This window comes from Panthera pardus, unplaced genomic scaffold (genome assembly GCF_024362965.1).
Source record: "Panthera pardus isolate Hobbes unplaced genomic scaffold, ASM2436296v1 HiC_scaffold_7, whole genome shotgun sequence".
In the NCBI taxonomy this organism is placed as follows: Eukaryota; Metazoa; Chordata; class Mammalia; order Carnivora; family Felidae; genus Panthera; species Panthera pardus.
Window position 1 is genome coordinate 6,156,610 of NW_026527002.1, and position 22,424 is coordinate 6,179,033.

Here is a 22,424-nt window from a genome sequence, read left to right on the forward strand (position 1 = left end):
TGTTCTAAGTGCATTACATATGTACTCATTTGGTCTTCACATTTACAGATAAGGAAACTGAGGCACACGGAGGCTGTATGACATACCACAGTTGCAGAGTTATTACGTGGCAGAGCTGGGACTTGAACCTAAGCACACAAGTTTAGTCTGTGCACTTAACCACTGTGTAATTCTGTGCTGATGTCTGTGGTGCCCATTAGCTCAGCACGGGTACCATGCATGTACGGAGGAGATACTCCAAAGATATCTTTGGAGGGCATAATCGGGACACGAAGTTCATGGGCTCACCACTGACAGAGGACTAGTTATGTGCAGCAGGGAGAGTTATTGCTGCATGGAGAAAGAGATTTGACTACTGACTTGGAACAACAACGTGCCTACTGATCTTGTTAGTGTTAAAAAGAACAAGTGTGAATTTGATCAAGTTACAACCACTGAGTGAAGAAAAACACGGGGTGCTTAAGACTGCCTTTCTAAACGGAAGCATGTCTTTTGTATTTTGGAAGGAACTTATTCAATTTCCTTGCTGGCATGATTTTTCCTTACGTAGTAGGGAATGATCACCATTGGTTTCCTCAGTATGTGACGCATAAGACAGTATTTTTAGTGACGACACCAGTAAAGATCCTTTTCCATTATTCTAAGTAACTTAGCAATGCAGCCGTCATCTTGAATAGGTTAAAAACGCGAATAAAAATATCAACGTCAAATCTGAGATACCAATGTAACTTTTCAGGGTGACTGCATTGTGGTAAAAATGGATACATCCCTGAAAGTTTGAATATTTTTACAAATCTTAATGTTTTTATTTTATTCATGGAGGGAAACAATGAGAACTACAGTTAAAAACCACATCCACAAGCTGCAACTGAGTTTAAAGCAATACTTTTATATGGCCAAATGCAGCCACAAAGTTGTTTTGTCTCTGTCTCACACATAGCAACATTCCATTTCCCTGCTTTTACACGGGATGGGCCGGTCAACTTGGTACACGAACTATTAAAGCAGACTTCAGTGAGAAGTCTGAATCCACATACGATCTGAATATCCAGAACTATCTTCAAGAGACTTCAAACTGTTGAAGCCATTCCTGCCAACTTACTGCAGTGAGTTAAGTTTTTCAAATTTAGTAGCAATAAAAAATAAGAAAGTGCATAGAGAAAGTGTGTATGATTCAAGCATTGTTATCGATACCTCAGTAAAAAGATCACACACAAAATCATGTCTATAACTGGCACCAAAGAGTTATCAGTAATTTAAACGTGAATTAGATTTTTTGAGTAATGATTAATTTTTAAAATATTTGTTTCAAATTATAGGTCTGCTAACCCACTGACTATTTATTAAGTTTGAGAAACACTCCCATGTAGGAAGATGCGGGAATGACTTCACGGAGAGAGAATGCTACATTTTTTCAAGCAGATTCAAAGAGAATGAGAGTCTTCAGGAGCTATGTGATAAGAAGAAAATACTTTGAAAATATATCTCAAAGAAGAGGGAGCAGAAAACCGTACAGAAATGAAGTTACTCTGAGATATACTGGTGAGGGGCTTCAAAAAAGAATATATATACTAGCCCATGGGTCCATGTAAGCCACTGGAAGGATAGAGAAAAACAGCAGCATGCCAGAGTTTCAGGCAAAAAAAAAGACGCTTAGGTAGCGTTTCAGCACCGAGGATGGATACAGTGGATACCACCAGCAATAACGCAGCCTGAAGAAGGTAAAGCCTGGAGTGCGAGATAATCCCTCACCAGGAAGACAGTAGGAAAGGGAGAAAAGAAGGGATATGGCAGCGATGGATTATGTGAAGGCATAACAGGCTTGGGAGCAGCAGCAGATGTTGTGTAAAAACAGTGTATCCATAAGACACATTTGAAACACTAGCTGGTGGTAATAACTTGCTACTGTAAGAAGGTTAAGTTCTTAAGTTTTTCACCACCTTTATGATTTTAGAATGAGGATATATCTAGATTTGCTTTTTAGCTTCCCTTTCCAAGAGTACTATAAATAAGCCCAGTTACATATCTAGGAAGGATCCATCTATCATCTGTTTTTCATATAAAACATAGATAGGCTAGGGACCTTGGCTATTAGATATAGATATATAGAGATATAGATATAGATATCTATATCTATATCTCTATATATCTATATCTATATCTATATCTATATATCTATATATATATATATTTGTCTTTATCTAATCTAAAGATCCTCAATTTTTTCATAATAGGCTATTTTTAAATGGTATTAATGTTAAATAGTTCTTAATATCACAGTGTTAAGAACTACAAAAGGTCTTGGCTTTCATCCCACTTGCAAGCAAGGAAAGCTGCCACAGTTTCATAAATGCGGGTAGAAGACATGAGACTCCTGGGTCAGAGACTGATAGTTTGTTACTCAAGGTAACAGCAGCAGTAAGAATATTAGCACTTTGTGCTGGTTCCCCAAGCCACAATTTCCGTAGGAAAACCTGAAGAGAGCTAAATGAGCCCTGCACACACAGTATAAAGAAGAAGAACCTTGAACTTAGGGAACCCACAACTCTCATAATGGACAGTAAGCATCCTTTGTTCCTAGGAAGACATCTATTTGACAAGGGCATTCAGTGCCTCGATATGCAAGAAGGGCAGAAAGGTGAGATAAATATCTCCCCGCATATACCCTTATTTCTACATTATCTTGTTTTCTGGCAAGTTTACCTGAATACGTCACTCCACTGGTCACTGTGAATAATCCGGCTGATGCAAGCAGAGATCAAATAGCACCAGAAAAAAGCCAACCTTGCAGTACTGATCTTATCCATGTCCCCCAAGGTCCTAGGCCTAACCAGCTGAAAAAATACCATAAAGCACCAAGGTCTACTTAAAATTCAATGGCTTTCCCCTTAAGTTTCTGTATTGACCTTTATACTTGGCATTAAGCCAGGTACAAATGGATACATTAAAAATGTGCAGATTCTTCTTTGGCTCAAGAAGGAAGTCTAGAGCAAGTCTGTCACCTAATTTGGCCAATGAGTTGAAGGTAACTTGAGTGTCTTCCAGTGTTAAGGCATACGGTATCACTGATCACTTCTTTTTGGGAAACTCCACTGAATCAGCAAAGGTAGCTCCTTTTAATAGAAATCTCCACATTCATATAAGGACCACAGGATCAACTGGTAGTGTTTCCTTAAATAAAAGGCTCCTTATGACTACCCCTAATGTATAAGTTGTGGGAAGGGAAGCAAGTTAATGCCTGGCCTTCATACAGGAAGTATAACACCAGGGGTTGATACTCATGGCCTCTGCAAAGAAAGTGTTTACAATTGATGGGCCACCCAAATGAGATCTTCATCAGCGGTGGTGGTGAGGCGGGGACCAGGTGAAGGCAGAAGTTGATGGTGCCCTCGGGTGGCTTCCCAGATGGATGATAAACCTTAGGGGTCTCAGTTCAAGTCAAATGACTGAGTCTACTCCTGGTTTTAGGAAAGACTGACCTACTTATCTCTGGTAGCAGATGGGTGACATTTATCTGCCCCTTGGAATGGCTGAGGGAGGCTGAGGGATAGACATAAAGAGCTACTGACAGGTATTTTGCTTGGGAGGTGCAAAACCTCTTATTATGCCTTTCGTTTCCAATAGGTTTCTCAATAAGGTTAAAGGGAATGGCCATCAAATCGTGACAGCGCTCCCTGGAGGCAGATGACAGACGCAGCAGTCAATTAAACATAAAGTGTGCAACGGTTCATAGATCTTCAGGAGGAAAGCTCTAGGGAAAATTCACTGAAAAATAAAGATTAATATTCTCCCTCCCCTGTGTCTCTGGGGAATGAGGTATTTTTCTGTTTGCAGGTGCTAAGGTTGTCACCCTTCCACTGCTACCAAATCCATGTGTCCCAGTCCAGCAGCTATAACTTCACCACTTTCCAGTCAGTGACTAAATGCACGCAAAGCTTTGGTCTAGAAGTGTCAAGTGACAAGAAGGACAAGAGCACTGCTGTAAAACTTGCAGAGATGGGCTACAGGAATGACGTCTGCAAGACGGCTGAATAAAAGACATCCTTCAAATGCATCTCCCCTCTTCAACAGCAACAATTTGGCATCTGACCATGGAAAAAGCACCTTCGTGGGAACTTCGGGATGCTATCTGGTGCACTCTCCAACTCAGGAAAGACATTCCGAGAAGGCAGGCTCACACCCAGGCAGCTCACTCACTGACTGTGGTCCTAGCCACAGGCCCAGAAACAGCTCTGTACCCTGAAAATTCTGCTACGGTCCCACTGGCTTTGGTTCTGCCACCCACAAAATACGCCAAGGGACCCTGGAGGACTCACACGTACCCGTCTGTCAGCTAACAGGCACACAAACCTCAGTCCCACTTGTGTGGATCTGAAATAGCTCTTCAACAGGCTTCAGCCCCTCTCTGCTGAGGTCTGGGACCCGCTGGAGGTAAGCCCAACAGATTCTGTCGAATTCTGAAAGGGCACGGTAACTGGTCTCCAGCCCATCCTGGCCAGTCCCCAAACATCCGTGCTGGCACAGAGACCCAGCAGGAGACTGCAGGCTGCACCCCTAAAGATTCTGAAGGGTCCTATAGGTGGCTTTATCCCTATCACAGAAGTAGTCTACCAGCAGGCCAGCCAGTCTCAGGGACCCAGCAGGAGACATCTGACAGTGCTCCCAGAGATCCTGAAAAGGCCTAGACTCAGCTCCAGCCCTTCCCAGCCAGTCCGTGAGCAGTAACCCACCTGCATCCCCGAGATCCTGAAAAGGTCCTAAACTAGGTTCGATTCCCTCCAAGCTGCAGTCACAAGCAGTCCTGCCGACATAGGGACCCGGTGGGGGGACACTCACATCTGTGCCTCAGGAGATCCTGAAACGGTCCTAAACTCGGCCCCAGTTCCTCCAGCCAAAGTCAGGGAGTAGTCCAACCCACCCGAGGGACCTGGTGGCACAAACGCCCCTCCGTGCCTCCGACGCCAAGTACGCAGACTTCAGTCGCAGCCAGGAGACCGGAAATAGCCCTGGAGCTTGGTTCTAGCCCCTCTCAGCCACGGCCCCGGGCCTACCCTGCCCACCCAGGGACCCACCAGTGACCAGGGACTGGTCCCCTCCTGGGACCTGGCAGGAGGTGCACCCATCCACACACCTGGTGAGAGGACAGCTGACTACGGACGCAGCCACGGATGCTGAAGTGGACCTTGTCCCAGCACTACCCAACTGAACAAGGGACTGGAGACAGTCCCAGACACCTGAAGACCAACCAACCTGCCAACCGTGGACCCCGCTGCAGACCCATCGCCACGCATAACCCGCTCTGACCCAGCACGAATGTGATTCCGGAGGTAATCCCATCCGTTAACCCAGACGACAGAGAGGAGGCCATTAACTGCTGAAAATGGTCTTTAAAGACTGGAAGAGGTATTAGCTCCTTCAAATGCACAGACATCGATGCAAGGCTACACAGACCACGAAGAATTAGGTAAGTCTAACACTACCAAAGGCAACGAACAGTTTCTAATCCCATAGAAAGATATATCTAAAATTTGCCTGACAAAGGATCAAAATAATCATCTTACAGAAGCTGAATGAAATGAAAGAGAACACAGACAACGGAACAAAACCAGGAAAATAACACACGAACAGAAGGACAATAAAGAAACAGAACTTATAAACGGAACCAAGCAGCGACCCTGGAGCCGAAGAATACAATCACACAACTGACAAATGCAACGGACAGCTCTACCGCACAGACTTCTGCACCTATGCCGTCTGCCTCTGAAGTCCGCCTGAAATCAAGTCCTACGCAAGACCAGTCACAAGGCTTTGCTGGGTCACAAGGAAAACATTCTGCAGTTCAAACGCCGAGTACTCCAGGAGCTACACTAAATAATGTCCCACTTTCCCTAGAGTAAGTACCAATATCCTGAGGCGTTGCCACACACACGCCTAATTCTTCTCTCATTTACCTTCCAGAAGAGCTTGGGGTTCTCTCTCTCCCCCTCGCTCTCTGCCCCTCCCCCACTCTGTCTCTCTCAAAACGTATAAACTTAAAAAAATTATTTTAGAAAAAAGATTTAAATATTTATGCACTACAAGGAAAAAGAGGAAGCTGGGAAGTAATTGCGGAATGTTAAGGTATGCAATCGCATCTGTGGCTCCTGTCAATTTCTGCTCCCATTCTAAGATGTTCTGGGCTCACAGGACACTGTTTTGTGATAAATAAGATAAGTACTGTTCTATGTCTCATTATAGATAGCTTTGAGGAATGTAAAATGCTAACATTAACAGTAATGAAAGTAGCTAATACTTACTGAGTACTGACCATGTAGCTACTGGCACTACTCATCTCTGTATTGGGTTAACTCATTCAGTCCTCACATCAGCCTCATGAGAAACAAATATGACTACCACCCCAATTTTATAGATTAGGATACCAATTCGCAAGCAAAAGAGCAATAATTCAAACCAAGGCCTACGCATTTCTGCTTTTCCAAATAACATCAAACAGCTCTCGTATATCGTTTAAAGTTTTCTCCCTTGATATAATATTGGTACCTTAATTTCTCACATTCCCCCCAAAAGCCTGTCTTTTCTTTGTTAATGTGTCTAAGTGATCTTAAATTATGTAGCCAGCATCATCTCCTCTGTAAAGCCTTACCTGTCTCCTCCCACATGAATTCCTCTCTTTTCAATACTCTGGAAAACATACTTCTATAACATCTATTATAACTTTTCTTTACGGCTGTTGTATTTTCTTCAACACTGTGAATCTGACAAGTTCAATAATAATGTCTCATCAGCTCTGCAGCTACTGGTAGTAGTCGAAAAATAACCAGCAGACACAAAATGGCTATTGAATTAAAATTATACACACCGGGGCACCTGGGTGGCTCAGTCGGTTAAGCGTCCGACTTCGGCTCAGGTCATGATCTCCCGGTTCGTGAGTTCGAGCCCCAGGTCGGGATCTGTGCTGACAGCTCAGAGCCTGGAGCCTGCTTCGGATTCTGTGTCTCCCTCTCTCTCTGCCCCTCCCCTGCTCATGCTCTGTGTCTCTCGGTCTCTCGATAATAAGTAAACGTAAAAAAATTTTTTAATTACAAAAACCAAAGAAAATCCTGAACATAAAATTTCTAATGTGACCTCTGCTGGCCACTACACAGTAGTATTACAGTTGTACGGATAGTTTTACACTACCCGTTTTTAACAAGGTTTATCACGATGCCCCATATTATGGCCATCTTGATTTCCCTTACTCCTTTAGCACCTCTGCTAAACTAGTCTACTTCAAGGTAAGCACATTAGTTAGGATTTTAAGCTGAATGTTGCAGGAAACACTAGCTAATGGCTTTTCCCTTACCGTTTGCCTCGTGGATAATGCCGCACATATTCTCCAACATCATGAGCAGCGACAGCTAAGACTTGTGGGTCATCGGACACCTCCAGAAGTTTTGTCAAAATTCTGAAATACATGTAATCCAAAGAGAGATTGACTTCTAGCTGTTCCATACAGCACAACAGAGCACAGGTATAATGCAAGTATCTCCTGAAAACAGGCATTTATAAATATAGTCGTATTTTCTACAGATCTTACTATTATGCATAATGCACTACACATAATAAATCACACGTAAGTTTGCAGTTTCAGCTTTTATACATATGTAACAGGTTACTTTCAGATTCACGATGTATACCTCACGCAATTCCTAAAATATCAGGAACTCCCTCCCCTGCTCTCTCAAGAGAGACAACTACACTGAGTTAATGGTGAGTTAATACACGACAACCACTGAATCCTTGACAATTATATTTTGAAAGTTAAACATCTGTAAGCCTTTCGTCGGTATGAAGAAGTTACTCGAAGCCGCGATCAAGACAGAACGTGCGCCCTGAGCACACACATCCCCTCTCTCCCCCTCTCTCCAAGTCCCACGAAGGATCTGAACCTGAACTTCACACGTAAAACTAAATGCAAAATAGCAAGCGAACGTCTTCGGAGAAGACGGCAGCCCAGATTCACACCCCCGGCTCCCTTGCCGTCCTCCTACTTTCTCCACAGCAACCACACGGGCAGAGTGTCACCACTGCCGGAGCCCGACAGTGCTTGTGACAACGGGAGCCAACCAGACACACAGAAGGCTCCCCTCTGCCGGGAGCTGGAGCAGATTTCTGCCTCCTCGAGGACCTGCAGGGAGGACTCATCGCCCCCAGGGGCGCATGTGTCCTCCGCAGTGAAGCGGGGGGTGCACCCCCCCAGAATCCAATCCACTGGGAGAGACCTCCTTCATCTACTTCGGAGCGAACGTGAGGGGAGACCATTCAAGGAACAGGTGACTCGTGTTACTGGCACTGCTCAAGGGCACAGAAATAGGAAGAAAACTTCTCAACTCATTCCACAAACAGAGCATAACTGGGACAACCAATCGGAATGAGTACTTTTCTTTAAAGGTTTATTTATTTATTTTGAGAGAGAGAGAGAGAGAGAGAGAGAGAGAGAGCGCCGCCGAACTGTGAGATCAAAACCTGAGCCTAAGTCAAAGTCAGACGCACAAACAGCTGAGCCGTACATGAAGCACTCTTAAAATTCAACAATAATAAAAACAACTCAATTTAAAAATGGTTAAAAGACCTGAACAGACATCTCACCAAAGAAAACAGCTGGCGAATAAGCAAACAAAAAGATGACCAACATCAAGCATCACTGGAAAACAAGGAGATAACACTATCCACCTTCATTGTGAAAATGGCAAAACCCTGAACACTGGCACCACCAGATGCCGGCAAGGACGTACAGCAACAGGTATGCTGATTCACCGCTCACGGGGATGCCGAAAAGTCCAGCCACCCTGAAAGGCAGTTTGGCACTTTCTTATAAAACCAAACCTGAGTCTTACCATGCCATCCATACTCCCTTCAGATTCACCCCAGTGAGTTGAAAGCTTATGTCCACATAAGATCCTGCACGTGGACCTTTAGAGCAACTTTATCTACAGTGATTGCCAAAACCGTGAAGCAACCAAGACGTCCTTTGATGCAGAAACCATGGTACAGCCATACAATGGGACAGTCAGCAATAAAAAGAAAAGAAAAAATAAAAAGCAATGAGCTACCGAGCCACAAAGAAAGATGAAGGAACTCTCAATGTGCATGGCTAAGGGAAAGAAGCCGGTCTGAAAAGGTTATATACTATCTAATTCCAACTCTAGGACATTGTGGAAAAGGAGAAACTACAGGATAGAAATAAGACCAGTGGTTGCCAGAGGTTCAGGGAGAGGGAGGAAGAGCAGAGCGAGTAGGTGGAACGTGGGAAATTTTTAGGGCAGTGAAACTATTCTGCATGACACGGTAATAGGGGACATGTGGTATCAGTCAAAACCTACAGAGCATATAACCAGAGTGAACTAGACAACAGAAAAAAGTGAGCCCTAATGTAACTTACAGACTTCAGTGAAAAATAATGTATAAATATTGGTTCACCAGTTATAACAAACGTACCACACTATTGCAAGATGTTAATAATAGGGGAAGAGAGAATATATGAAAACTCTTCTGTACATTCCCCTCGATCTTTCTGTAAACCTAACATTATTCTAAAAATTTAAATCTATTCATTTTAAAAGTTACAGTACGGGTGTGTGTGTGTGTGTGTGTGTGTGTGTGTGTGTGTGTGTGTGTAGGGGAGAGAGAGTAATTCTTGCATTGTTTCTAACAGCAAAATCTGGCAATAGTATTAAATATCCATCAATGGGAGACTGATTAAACACAATACAGAAAAAAGAAGAAGGCAAAAGACTCACATTTCTGAATTTCAAAACACACTACAAAGTAAAAGTAATCAAGACAGTAGGATACTGGTATCAGAATAGTCATGTAGATCAACAGAACAAAACCGAACGTCCAAAAATAAACCCATGTGTCCACAGGCCAACTGAATTTCAATAAGGATACCAAGACAATGCAATGGGGAAAAAAAGTCTTTTCAACAAATGTTCCTGGGATAACTGGATAGCTACATGCAAAAGAATGAAGTTGGACCCTTACTTCACATCATGTACAATAAAATTCGAAAGGATCAAAGACTTAGATGTGGGGCGCCTGGGTGGCTCAGTCAGTTAAGCATCCAACCCTCGGCTCAGGTCATGATCTCACGGTTCGTGAGTTCGAGCACCGCATCGGGCTCTGTGCTGACAGCTCAGAGCCTGGAGCCTGCTTCGGATTCTGGGTCTCCCTCTCTCTCTGCCCCTCCCCCACTCACACTCTGTCTCTCTCTCTCTCTCAAAAATAAACATAAAAAAATTTTTAAAGACTTAAATGTAAGTGCTAAAACTATAAAAATATTACAGAATACAGAGGAGTAAATCTTCAAAACCTTGGTTTTGGCAATGGATTCTTCAGTATGACACCAAGAGCATGAGAAACAAACAAAAAAAATAAACTGGACTTTATCAAAATTTTAAAATGTGCTTCCAAGGACTCTATCAAGAAAGTGATAAGATAACTCAAAAAATGGGGCGCCTGGGTGGCTTAGTATGTTGAGCATCTGACTCTTGATTTCAGCTCAGGTCATGATGCGAGGGTCGTGGGTTCGAGCCCCAAGTTGGGCTCTGTGCTGACAGCTCAGGGCCTGGAGCCTGCTTCAGATTCTGTGTCTCCCTCTTTCTCTGCCCCTCCCCCACTTGTGCTCTGTCTCTCTCTCTCTCTCTCTCTCTCTCTCTCAAAAATAAACATTTAAAAAATTTTTATTAAAAATGGTGTTGGTTCAATTAGACATCTACATAATGAAAATAACTGCATCTTGACCCCTACTTTGTACCTTACCCAAAACCAATTCTAGATGGAATAGAGATCTAGTTGTGAAAGGTTCAAACAGTAAATCTTCCAGCAGATGACCTGGAAATACATCTTCATGACCCCATATGGGGAAAAACTTCTTAACCAGGACACAAAAAAAAAAATACTAGCCATAAAGGAAAAAATTAATCAATGGAGCCACACTAAAACCAAAGAGTGAAATGGTATGTGAAAGAGTAGAAGAAAACAGTTGAGATAAACAGATATAAGACCTCTCGTTCAGAATACATACAGATCTCCTATTAAAAAATTTTTTTAAATGCCTGAACAACCAATTCTGGAAAAATAGATATCCAAATGACTGATAAGCAGATGAAAAGGTATTCAACCACATAAGGAAGGAAGAAAATACAAATTAAAATCATGAAATAACTAAAATTTTTTATTGTTTTTTAAAATTTATTATCACTAGTGACAAAAGTACATTGGCAAGGAGGTGGAACAACAGGTATTAAGAGTGTGAAGTGAAATTTAAAACTTACTTTAAGAGCTCATAATTCTTCTCATTTAATCTCACAGCATTTTCTCTCCAAAATTTCTCAGATTTGTGCACAGGACTCCACTCCAGTCTTCCAGATTTAAGCTCTGAGCTATATTCATCAAATGAGCTACAAAAAAAATTTTAAGGATCTCAAAGTTAAGAAAAATCTAAGAGTTGCTCCAAAATTAAGCAAAACATTTTTACCATGTTAATCATACCTCAAGAGAAGAAAAAATTCTTCACCGATGATTTAACTGCAAAGACTGACCATCCTTTGTACATTAACAAACTACCACTAAACAAAGTTTAAACAGCTTAAATAATCTTTAATAAACCATGTGAAATTTATTCAAGGTCCTAAGGTCCAATACTCCTGCCAAATTGGAGTGCTCAAAATGAGGTTTACTGAAAGGAGCATTTGCTTTCAAAATCTTCATCCTAATAAATAAAGTATAATCAGTATAATATCTGATAATCTAGCAGAGTTTCCACCACCCCACTTAAAACACTGTATTTGCCAGACCACCAGATGCGTTAATGTGAATCTATATAAAAGTATGTTACTTAAATAGCATATTCCAATACTATATATGTCATAAACCACTATACTGTATTATGCAATGAAAAATACACATACGGGTATAATATTGCACAACATGATTACAAACACTGTAAAGGTAATTCACTAACTAAGTTAACATTATAAATCAAAAACAAAAACCTCTGCATAAAACAGACTGCAATGCAATGCAATTAAAAAAATCATTCACTATGTATCAAGTAAATTATTCAAAGCTTCATTCTATAAAAAGTGTTTAGTGTTGTCAGCCAATGGTTGGCTGGGCATCCTTCTAAGTGAAAAGTGAAAACTTAAAAGGACATGGCTGGACATCCTTCCAAGTGAAAAGTTGAAAAAGATTTAGCCATTTAAATACTGACTGGTAATTCAATATAACCAGAATTTTACTGGTTAAGTTGAACAGAGTGTTCTATTAAATAAAGTACTAATTTACTTTAATGTAAGGCCAATCAGTGTAAGAAGTAAACTAATGCTGTTTAACATGAATATCCTAAACCTTTAACAGCAAAAACAGAGACAAAGCTCTTTTACCTATACCCATCACCTGACTGGCTTTAATGTAAAGAGCAGGATTTTTCAAATTACCAAACTCAACATGAAAAATCAATACATAATAATAATTGGCTAACATGGATTAAATAATTTAGAAAGCTAAGTATCACTAATCTTATTCATTTTTAAGAGATCTCAAATCATTATTAGAGAAGAACTGATAACAGATTTATAAAAATGAAAATTTTAGTAAAATTTGTAAAAACTTCAAGTCTACTGCTGGCCAGGCTAGTTTATTACAATGCAGTTAGTCACATTTGAAATTACAGAAGGACAAAACTCATTTGCCTCCCTCTACAACGCCCATGATAGACCACTGATCTCGGTGACACATCCCATCTCTATAGCAGCACTTGGGCCTTGGGATTAAGAGCTGCACTGAATTATCTGGTAAATGCATTTCTGGAACACATACTACACCGAAGGCATTTGCTGGATAGTTGAAACCTCACAACAAATCCTACCAGGTTAGAATTTTTATTGCTATTTTAGCAAAAGGAAAACTGAGGCTTCACAAAGTCAAGAAGCTTGTCAAGGCCAAGTGTGGACAAAGTGGCCAGACAATTCAGCCAGCCTGGGTTCAGCCTGGCTCCCAAACCCAAACCACCTACACAGAAAGATCTACTTCTACACAGTAATTCCCTTTTAAAAATGTATCAGTAGTTTAAAAACAAAGGATATATACGTTAATGGGAAAGATCATCAATACATTATTAAACAAAAATGAACAGTTCCAGAAGAATATGCAGAACCCCATCTGTATATGCGTTTGTGTGTGTGCATGGACACACGTGTCAGGGGAGCAGGGCTAGGAAGGTTTTTCTGGAAGCAAACACAAAAGTGGGGGCGGGATGACTAGGTGGAAGAGGTATGGAGTCCCTTCTAGAACTATGTAAGGATTCTTTTTTCTCTTACTGCATTGTACATCATTTGTGTAATTTTTTTTTTTTTTTAAATTTTTTTTCAACGTTTTTTATTTATTTTTGGGACAGAGAGAGACAGAGCATGAACGGGGGAGGGGCAGAGAGAGAGGGAGACACAGAATCGGAAGCAAGCTCCAGGCTCCGAGCCATCAGCCCAGAGCCCGACGCGGGGCTCGAACTCACAGACCGCGAGATCGTGACCCGGCTGAAGTCGGACGCTTAACCGACTGCGCCACCCAGGCGCCCCTTGTGTAATTTTTAATATCAAGAATAAAGAACACAATAGGAACTTCAAAAAAGCAGGGAAAAAAATACTCTTTCCGTTTATGGCCAAACATCCTTCAAAAATTAACGAGTACTGTTTAAAAAGATTCTAAACCAGGGGGAGATTCTTAAGGGGTTCCAGAGTGACACCAACATCCTGTGGGATTAAGTCAGATTTCAGACAAGAGAAGGATGGGAACCTCCCCAAAAGAGAAGACGTAACACAAGGCTCTAGCCAACTGTTACCATGGTGATGAGCCGGTTGTCCCCCACCCCCCATATCCCCAATTCTTAACAGAAGACATAATGTTTTAGTGAAATCTTTTGAGTTTATAGTTAGTAACAAACTTAGACTTTCTGAAAATACTAGGAAAGTCCAACAAGGCCCAATATATCCAGCCTGTGAGAGTTTTTTTAAAATAACATACCTAAGGTCTTGGACACTCTCACCAAGTTTTTCCAAAAGAAATTTTATATCTTCACTGATATCTTCATCGTCGTACTTCTGCTGTTCCAAATTCTCCAACTGTTTCAGAACTTTGCACTGGATCATAGCCAGGGCATATTCTTGGCGAGTTTCTCTTTCAGTCGATTTCTCCAAAAAGTTCTGAGTTAGACACACACGTGAGAAAACCGTATAATTTCTTTATGTGATATTCTTAGACCCCTGCACTACCTCCTGCGCCCTCTCTCCTCCTCTATTCTCGGGTTAAGCGAAGACTATATCACAAATCCTTATCTCTTTCCTGAGCACCTGTCCCATATCAAAAGCGTATTTCTTATTCCTCGCTTACTTACTGGCTTAACCACACATTTAAAATCATTGAACCAGACGGGCCTCAAAACACTGGACATGTTTACAATTAAGTGCATCAAATCCTTTCTCACAGCCCTGCTTCTGAGCACACCCAGTGAACTTCTCATCTGTTAGCCACCTAGTACTTGGGATGCTAAGGAAGAATGTTTCTTCAAGTATCTCTAGAGTTTCTCAGTCAGTCACCCTTTCCCCTCTCATCAACCTGCAAATGCACAAAGGACATTGCCTGAACAATTACCAAAAAAGTTTTGTGACATTCTGGCAAATTCTCTAGTTTTCTTCTGTAATTTTTCTACTTAGAAGAATACTTATGAAAAGAGCAAAGGAATCCTAAATATACTGAACCCTTAATACGGATTTGAACTGTGCAGGTTCACTCTTCTGCAGATTTTTTTTGATAATTACAGTACAGTACTGGAAACGCATTTTTATTCCTTAGGATTTTCTTAAAATTTTTTTTTCTAGCTTACTTTATTGTAAGAATACAGTATAAGATACATGACATACAAAATACGTGTTAATCGTCTGTTTATCAGTAAGGCTTCTAGTCAACAGTATGCTACTCATAATTAAGTTTTGGGGGAGTCCAAAGATATACATGGATTTCGGACAGCACAGGGGGTCAGCTCTCCTAACCCCTACACTGTTCAACTCTATTTATAAAAATAAACTGTTCGTTGAATGAACCAGTATTTCTAAGCAAAGACTATGCTCAGGCTTAGGGACAGAAACAGACAAGCTCTCAAGAAAGCTACCTTCACCAAGATGGTAAAGGCGGCCTGTCAAATGCCTCCCTCCACACACACACCCACCCCCACACACACAAATCCTGTAATGACAATTCCAAGTCAACTGTACCAAAATATGAAATTTTTAAATTTATTTTTGCAAGCAAACTATATTCCTAGTCATTATGCTAAACAAACACATTAAGAGAGTTAGCTCAGCATATGTAAATTAGAGATCGATCCCTATCAAAATTCCAATGGAATTCCAAAATTCCATTTTTCACAGAAGTAGAAAAAACAATCCTAAACTTTGTATGGAACCATAAAAGACCCTGAGTAACCAAAGGAATCCTGAGAAAGAAGAACAAAGCTGGAAGAAGAACAAACACGTTTCCTGGTTTAAACTACAAAGCTTTATTAATCAAAACAGTATGGCACTGGCATAAAACAGACACACAGACCAATGGAACAAAATAGCCCAGATATAAAACCCCACATATACAATCAACTCATATTTGACAAAGGAGCCAAGAATACTCAATGGAGGGGCTGTCTGGGTGGCTCAGTCGGTTAAGTGTCCAACTCTTGATTTCAGCCCAGGTCATAATCTCACAGGTCATGAGATCAAGCCCCACATGGGGCTCCTCACTGACAGTGCTGGAGCCTTAGAATTCTCTCTCCCCCTCTCTCTCTGCCCCTCCCCTGCTCATGCACATGTGCGCTCTCTCTCTCCCTCGCTTGCTCTCTCTCTACCTCTTTCTCTCTCTCTCAAAAATATATACATACATAAAAGAGTACTCAATACAGAAAGGATAGTCTTTTCAATATATGACATTAGGAAAACTGTATAATCACATTCAGAAAAATGAAACTGGAGCCCTATCTTACACCACTCACAAAAATCAGCTCAAAATGGATTGAAGACTTACACATACTGAAGCTGTCAACCTCCTAAAAAAAAAAAAAAAGAAAATAGGGAAAAAGTTCCCTGACCTTGATCTTGGCAATGATCTTTTGTATATGACACCAAAGTACAGGGAAGAAAAGCAAAAACTTGCAAGTGGGGTGACATCAAACTAAAAAGCTTCTGCACAGCAAAAATAACTAAAATAAAATAAGATAAATAAAATAAAATAAATTAAATTTAAAAATGAAAGGTATCCTGTTGGATGAAAGAATATATTTGCAAAGCATGTATCTGATAAGGGGTTAATATCCAAAATATATGAAGAACTCATACAACTCAATAACAACCACAACAAAGTGATTTAAAAATGGGCAGAGGATCTGAAATGACATTTTTCCAAAGACATACAAATGACTAACAGGTACATAAAAATATCACGACTCATCAGAGAAATACAAATCAAAACCACAATGGAATATCACCTCAAAAAACAAAAGATAACAAGTGGTTTCAAGGTTATGGAGTAAAGTGCACACTTGTTCACTACTGATGAGAACATAAATTGGTGCAGTCAGTATGGAAAACACTATGAAGGTTCCTCAAAAAATTAAAAATAGAACTGCCATATGATTCAGCCATTCCACTTCTAGGTATTTATCCAAAGGAAATGAAAACAGAGTATCAATGAGATTATCTGCACTCCCATATTTATTGCAGCATTATTCACAACAGCCAAGACATAGGAATAATCTAAGTGTCCAACAAAGGATGAATGGATAAGGAAAATGGGGCATAGGGGTGCCTGGGCGGCTCAGTCAGTTAAGCGACCAACTCCGGCTCAGGTCATGATCTCATGCCTCAGGAGTTCAAGCCCTGCGTTGGGTTCTGTGTTGACAGCTCAGAGCCTGGAGCCTGCTTTGGATTCTGTGTCTCCCTCTCTCTCTGCCCCTCCCCCATTTGCGCTCTCTCTCTCTATCTCTCTCTCTCAAAAATAAATACACATTAAAAATATTTTTAAAAAAAAAGGAAGAAAATGGGAGTATATATACACAATGGTATATTATTCAGCCATTTAAAAAAAGGAAATCTTGCCATTTATGACAACACAGATAGACTTTCAGGGCATTATGCTAAGTGAAATGGTAGAGAAAAACAAATGCTGTATGAACGCATTTATATGTGGAATCTTCAAAAAACTGAAATTAAAAAAAAACACACTCATAAATATAGAGAACAGACTGGTGGTTGCCAGATGCAGTGGATGAGGGGTGGGCAAAATGGGTGAAGGGGACCAAAAGGTACAAGTTTCCAGTTATAAAATAAGGGAGTCCTAGGGATACAATGTACAGCATGATGACTACAGTTAATAGCACTATATGTATATCTGAAAGGTGCTAAGAAAGTAGATCTTTTTTTTTTTTTTTAATTTATTTTTGGGACAGAGAGAGACAGAGCATGAAAGGGGGAGGGGCAGAGAGAGAGGGAGACACAGAATCGGAAACAGGCTCCAGGCTCTGAGCCATCAGCCCAGAGCCCGACGCGGGGCTCGAACTCACGGACCGCGAGATCGTGACCTGGCTGAAGTCGGAGGCTTAACCGACTGCGCCACCCAGGCGCCCCAAGAAAGTAGATCTTACAAGGTGTAATCACAAGACAAAATTTGTAACTATGTGTGGTGATGGATGTTAATTAGACATACTGGGGTGATTATTTCACAATATATGCAAATATCAAAGTGTTATGCTGGATACCTGAAACTAACAAAACGTTGTATGTCAATTATATCTCGATTTTTTTAATAAAGGTAAACAACCAATTTTCAGATACTGAAATTAATTGGTCACCACCAGACCTGTGGTAGAAGGCATGCGAAAGCATGGGTGGGCAAACTTTCTAAAATGGGCCAAATAATGAATACTTTAGGCTTTGAGGGTTCCATCATAGCTATTCAATTCTGCCATTATAATGCAAAAGCTGGCATACAAAATACAGGAAAAAAAAAAAAAAAAAAAAAAAAAAGCACAGCAGTGTTCCAATAAAGCTTTATTTACAAAAACCGATGGTGGGCCAGAACTGACTCATGAGCTACTACAGACTGATGAGCCCTGAGCTAAAGGGAATTCTGCAGGTGACAGAAGTGAGACTGCCAAATGGAAAGCTGAACCTTCAGGACACAAGGAAAAACAACAGATACGGTAAATAGTTGAATGAATACAAAAGACTATTTTTCCCTCTTCTGTAATACAAATAAGACTGTTTAAAGGAAAAGTTAGACTGTAATACAGGTTTTTTTTCTTACCTATGTAAATATATTTATATGTCAACTATAGAATAAAAAAGAGAGAATAGACCTGTATGATTTCAAGTTCTTACATTTTACATAAAAGAGTACAATGTTAACTTTAATGGGAAAAGTTAAGGATGCATATACTGTGCTACCAAAACAAGCTCTAAGAAATAAACACTACAGGGGCACCCGGGTGGCTCGGTCAGTTAAGGGTCCGACTTCAGCTCAGGTCATGATCTCACAGTCTGTGAGTTCGAGCCCCGCGTCAGGCTCTGTGCTGACAGCTCGGAGCCCGGAGCCTGCTTCAGATTCTGTGTCTCCCTCTCTCTCTGTCCCTCCCCTATTTGCGCACTCTCTCTCTCTGTCTCTCTCTCTCAAAAATAAAAATATTTTAAAATTTTTTAATAAAAAAATTTAATTAAAAAAAGGAAACACTACAAAGAACATTTAAAGGTCAACAGAAAAATTAAAATGAAATTCTAAAAGGGATTCAGTTACCTCAAGAGAAGGCAAGAATGAAAGAAGAACAAAAAACAGATTAAGACCAACAGAAATAGTACAACGGTAGGCCTAAATTCAACTGTACCAATAATTATTTTAAATGCCAGTGAACTGAATGCTCCAGTTAAGAGGCAGAGGATTTGGGGATTAAAATTCAAGACTCAAGTATATGTGGTCTAAAAGAGACAAACTTTAAATATAAGACGTAGATAGGCTGAAATCAAAAGATGGAAAGCCATAAGCATAAGAAAGCTGGCACGTCAAAAAGAAAGAAAAGAAACTGAAAGAAAAGACAAGAAAGCTGGCCTGTCTATATTAATTCCAAATAAAGTACTTATCAAGAGAAAAAGCATCACCAATAATAAAGGACATTTCACAACGATTCAAGGAAATTTTCCTGTTACATCAGGAAAATGTAACATACACAAATGTATTAATAACAGAGCTTCAAAATACATAAAGCAAAAATTGGCAAAACTGAAGGGAAAAACAGACAAATCCATAAATAATAGCTGGAGATTTTAACAACTCCCACTCTTGGCAATTGATAGAACCACTAAACAAAACATCAGTGCATAGAGGAGCTGAAAAACACTCTTAACCACCCTGCTTTAATTTACATTTTACAGAACACTATATATCTGCAAAATATACATTCTTTTAAAGCACACATGGCACATTCACCATGACAGACCATAAGTCTTGTTTAAAACAAGTCTCAAATTTCAAAGAATTGAAACTTATTAGAATATGTTCCCTGACCATAATGAAATTCAGTTAAAGACCTTAAGCTCTGGGGAGACCTAAGTTCTGATAACCTCTTCCTTTATGATACTCTTCCCTTCTTCCTTTGCTTTTTAAAGACTTTATTATTTTACAAAGTTTTCTGTTGCTTTTTCTAGTTATTTTTCTTACTATCTCTTCTAACTTCAGAAACACATCAAAACACGGGACTTAAGCATCCAACTTCGTTCGGCTCAGGTCATGATCTCGCCGTTCGTGAGTTCAAGCCTCGCATCGTGCTCTTTGCCCTGAGCTCCGAGCCCACTTCGGATCCTCTGTCTCCCTCTCTCTCTGCCCCTCCCTCACACATGCGTGCTCTCTCTCTCTTTCAAAAATAAAAATAAATCTTAAAAATAATTTTAAAAAAAGAAACATATCAAAACACTTTGCTCATATGATCCTTTGTTATTTCACTGTATATTTGCTGGCTAAAGAATTAAGCTTCTTAATGAAGGTATTATCGTAACTCACGATTTCAACAATAACTTCAACACAATCAATATAATAACTAACAGCAGCACTACTGTGTTCTAATACCACCTTTCCTCTCAGTTCTCCAAGATAACAGAACTTTGGAACTTAGGTCATAGTTGATTCTCCCCTTTTCTTCAATCCTGAGTCAAATCAATGAGCCTGATCATTTTCCCTTCAAAACATGGTTTAATTTCATTTCCATTTCATTAATAAAGAATGAAAACGAACGAATGGATCATGAAATAAGAAACTGAATTTGTGGGGCACCTTGGTGGCTCAGTCGGTTGAGCTGAGTCGGTTTCAGCTTGGGTTGTGGTCTCAAGGTTCAAGAGATTGAGCCCCATGTTGGGCTCTGCACTGACAGTGCAGAGCCTGCTTGGGATTCCCTCTCTCTCTCCCCCGCTCTCTGCCCCTCCCTGGCTCTTGTTCTCTCTCTCTCAAAATAAATTAACACTAAAAAAAAAAACACCAAAAAACGAATTTTCCCAAACAAACCTAGACAATCTGGCAGCAGCTTATTCTTTAAAGGCCCCAAAACTCAGGGCGCCTGGGTAGCTCAGTCAGTTAAGCAGCCGACTCTTGACTTCAGCTCAGGTCATGATCTCACAGTTGTGAGACTGAGCCCCGTGTCAGGGATTCTCTCTCTCCCTCTCCCTCAAGCATGCAGGCATGCGTGTTCTCTCTCTCTCTCTCTCTCTCAAAATAAACATTTTTTTAAAAAGCCCTAAAATTCAATGGCATCTTTACCTCCACAAAATCAAAAGCGCAAATGTAATTTCTGCCATTGTCCAAGCAACGGTGCAGAAATCTCGTCCTCACTAAGAGTGCAGTGGAATCACGTGACAACTCAGATCTTTCCTTCGCCACAACCGCTAGCCTTGTGAAATTGTATGTTAAAGCAGGGTTTCTCAAACCATCTCAAACTGGGGAAGGCCAGTTACGTTTGCTTTTGACCTTCCAGCCATGGAAGTGCAAATACTTGTATAAAACACAAAAATGAATCTCCAGAAAACTGAATTTAAAAAGACATGCACAACGCAATCTCAAATTTTGTATTATTAAATTCGACAGGTATGCAACTATTCCGTCAAGGTACTGTAAGCTTCTGCCTGCTTACTCTTCCTTTCTGTACGCAGCTACCCAACGGTTCACACGCACACCATATTTGAAGTATCACTGCATAAAGATTCAGCCCAAGATGAAAAAATGACTCAATCTTACTATACCTCACCAGACCTGGTATCTATTAAGTAACACGTAAGTTCCTGAGATAGGGAATGAGGTACAGACTTGGGAATAAGATTTTTTTATTTTTTTATTTTTTATTTTTTTTAACGTTTTATTTATTTTTGAGACAGGGAGAGACAGAGCATGAACAGAGGAGGGTCAGAGAGAGGGGGACACAGAATCCGAAACAGGCTCCAGGCTCTGAGCTGTCAGCACAGAGCCCGACGCGGGGCTTGAACTCACGGACCGTGAGATCATGACCCGAGCCGAAGTCGGCTGCTTAACCGACTGAGCCACCCAGGCGCCCCAAGGGAATAAGATTTCTTGATAGCGATACCTCCACGCCAAAGCTGTGGGCGAAACAGCACCCCACACACTCAAACTAGGGTGGACCTCCCCGAAAGGGTTCCAACTATGAACCGCCTGCACAGGAAGGTAAGTAAAAATATAAATTCTCTTACTATCTGACACACTATGTAGACTCTTGACTAAGCAGAGCCAAAAAGAGAAATAAAACTCACAATATATGTAGAACTCTAGACCACAAATATGATCTTCGGTGTCTTTTCAGTTACTAGCTCAAAACATACTGATTTATTTTAGGAACTAAAGATTGACAAATCAACTTAACCAATAGAATAACATTTGCAGAGACCTGAAGTCCAGCACCTACTATGAATAAGTGAGACTGACATTTTCAAAAATAAAATCCACCGAGCCAAATGGGAAACAAAATAATTAGCAGCTGCTAGACTTTTTCAGCTCACAGCAGCTCGGCAAGCTTCCTAAAGCCTTCAGCACAAAAATGTCCTGCCTGGGTTTCAAGATGTGGGAAAAAAATACATGACTAAAGGTTTTATGAATTTGAGAATGATAAAGAAAAAAGGACACGTCATTTTTTCACCTGCTGATGGTCTAAGTCAAATGGGTTTACTATGTCCTTTCTAATGACTTAATTTTAACTCAGTTGTGTACATTAAAGTTCTGGATATCTAAAGACATTCTTCTGATTTCCAGCCCTCTGCATATTCTCCTAATGACTGTACCGTCCCAAATTTAGCACAGCA

General features: G+C 40.5%; 1 protein-coding gene across 3 annotated transcripts in view; it reads right to left on the minus strand.

Moving 5' to 3' along the window:
- ATP6V1H (ATPase H+ transporting V1 subunit H) overlaps positions 1-22,424 on the minus strand; it is a 110,773-nt gene that overhangs the window by 36,984 nt on the left and 51,365 nt on the right. For all 3 annotated transcript variants that reach the window (XM_019435248.2, XM_019435247.2, XM_019435246.2), the window contains 3 exons: positions 14,062-14,240; positions 11,316-11,441; positions 7,343-7,444 (listed from right to left, as the gene is read on the minus strand). In XM_019435248.2, coding sequence (XP_019290793.1) covers positions 7,343-7,444; positions 11,316-11,441; positions 14,062-14,240 — 407 coding nt within the window. The remainder of the gene's footprint in view (positions 1-7,342; positions 7,445-11,315; positions 11,442-14,061; positions 14,241-22,424) is intronic.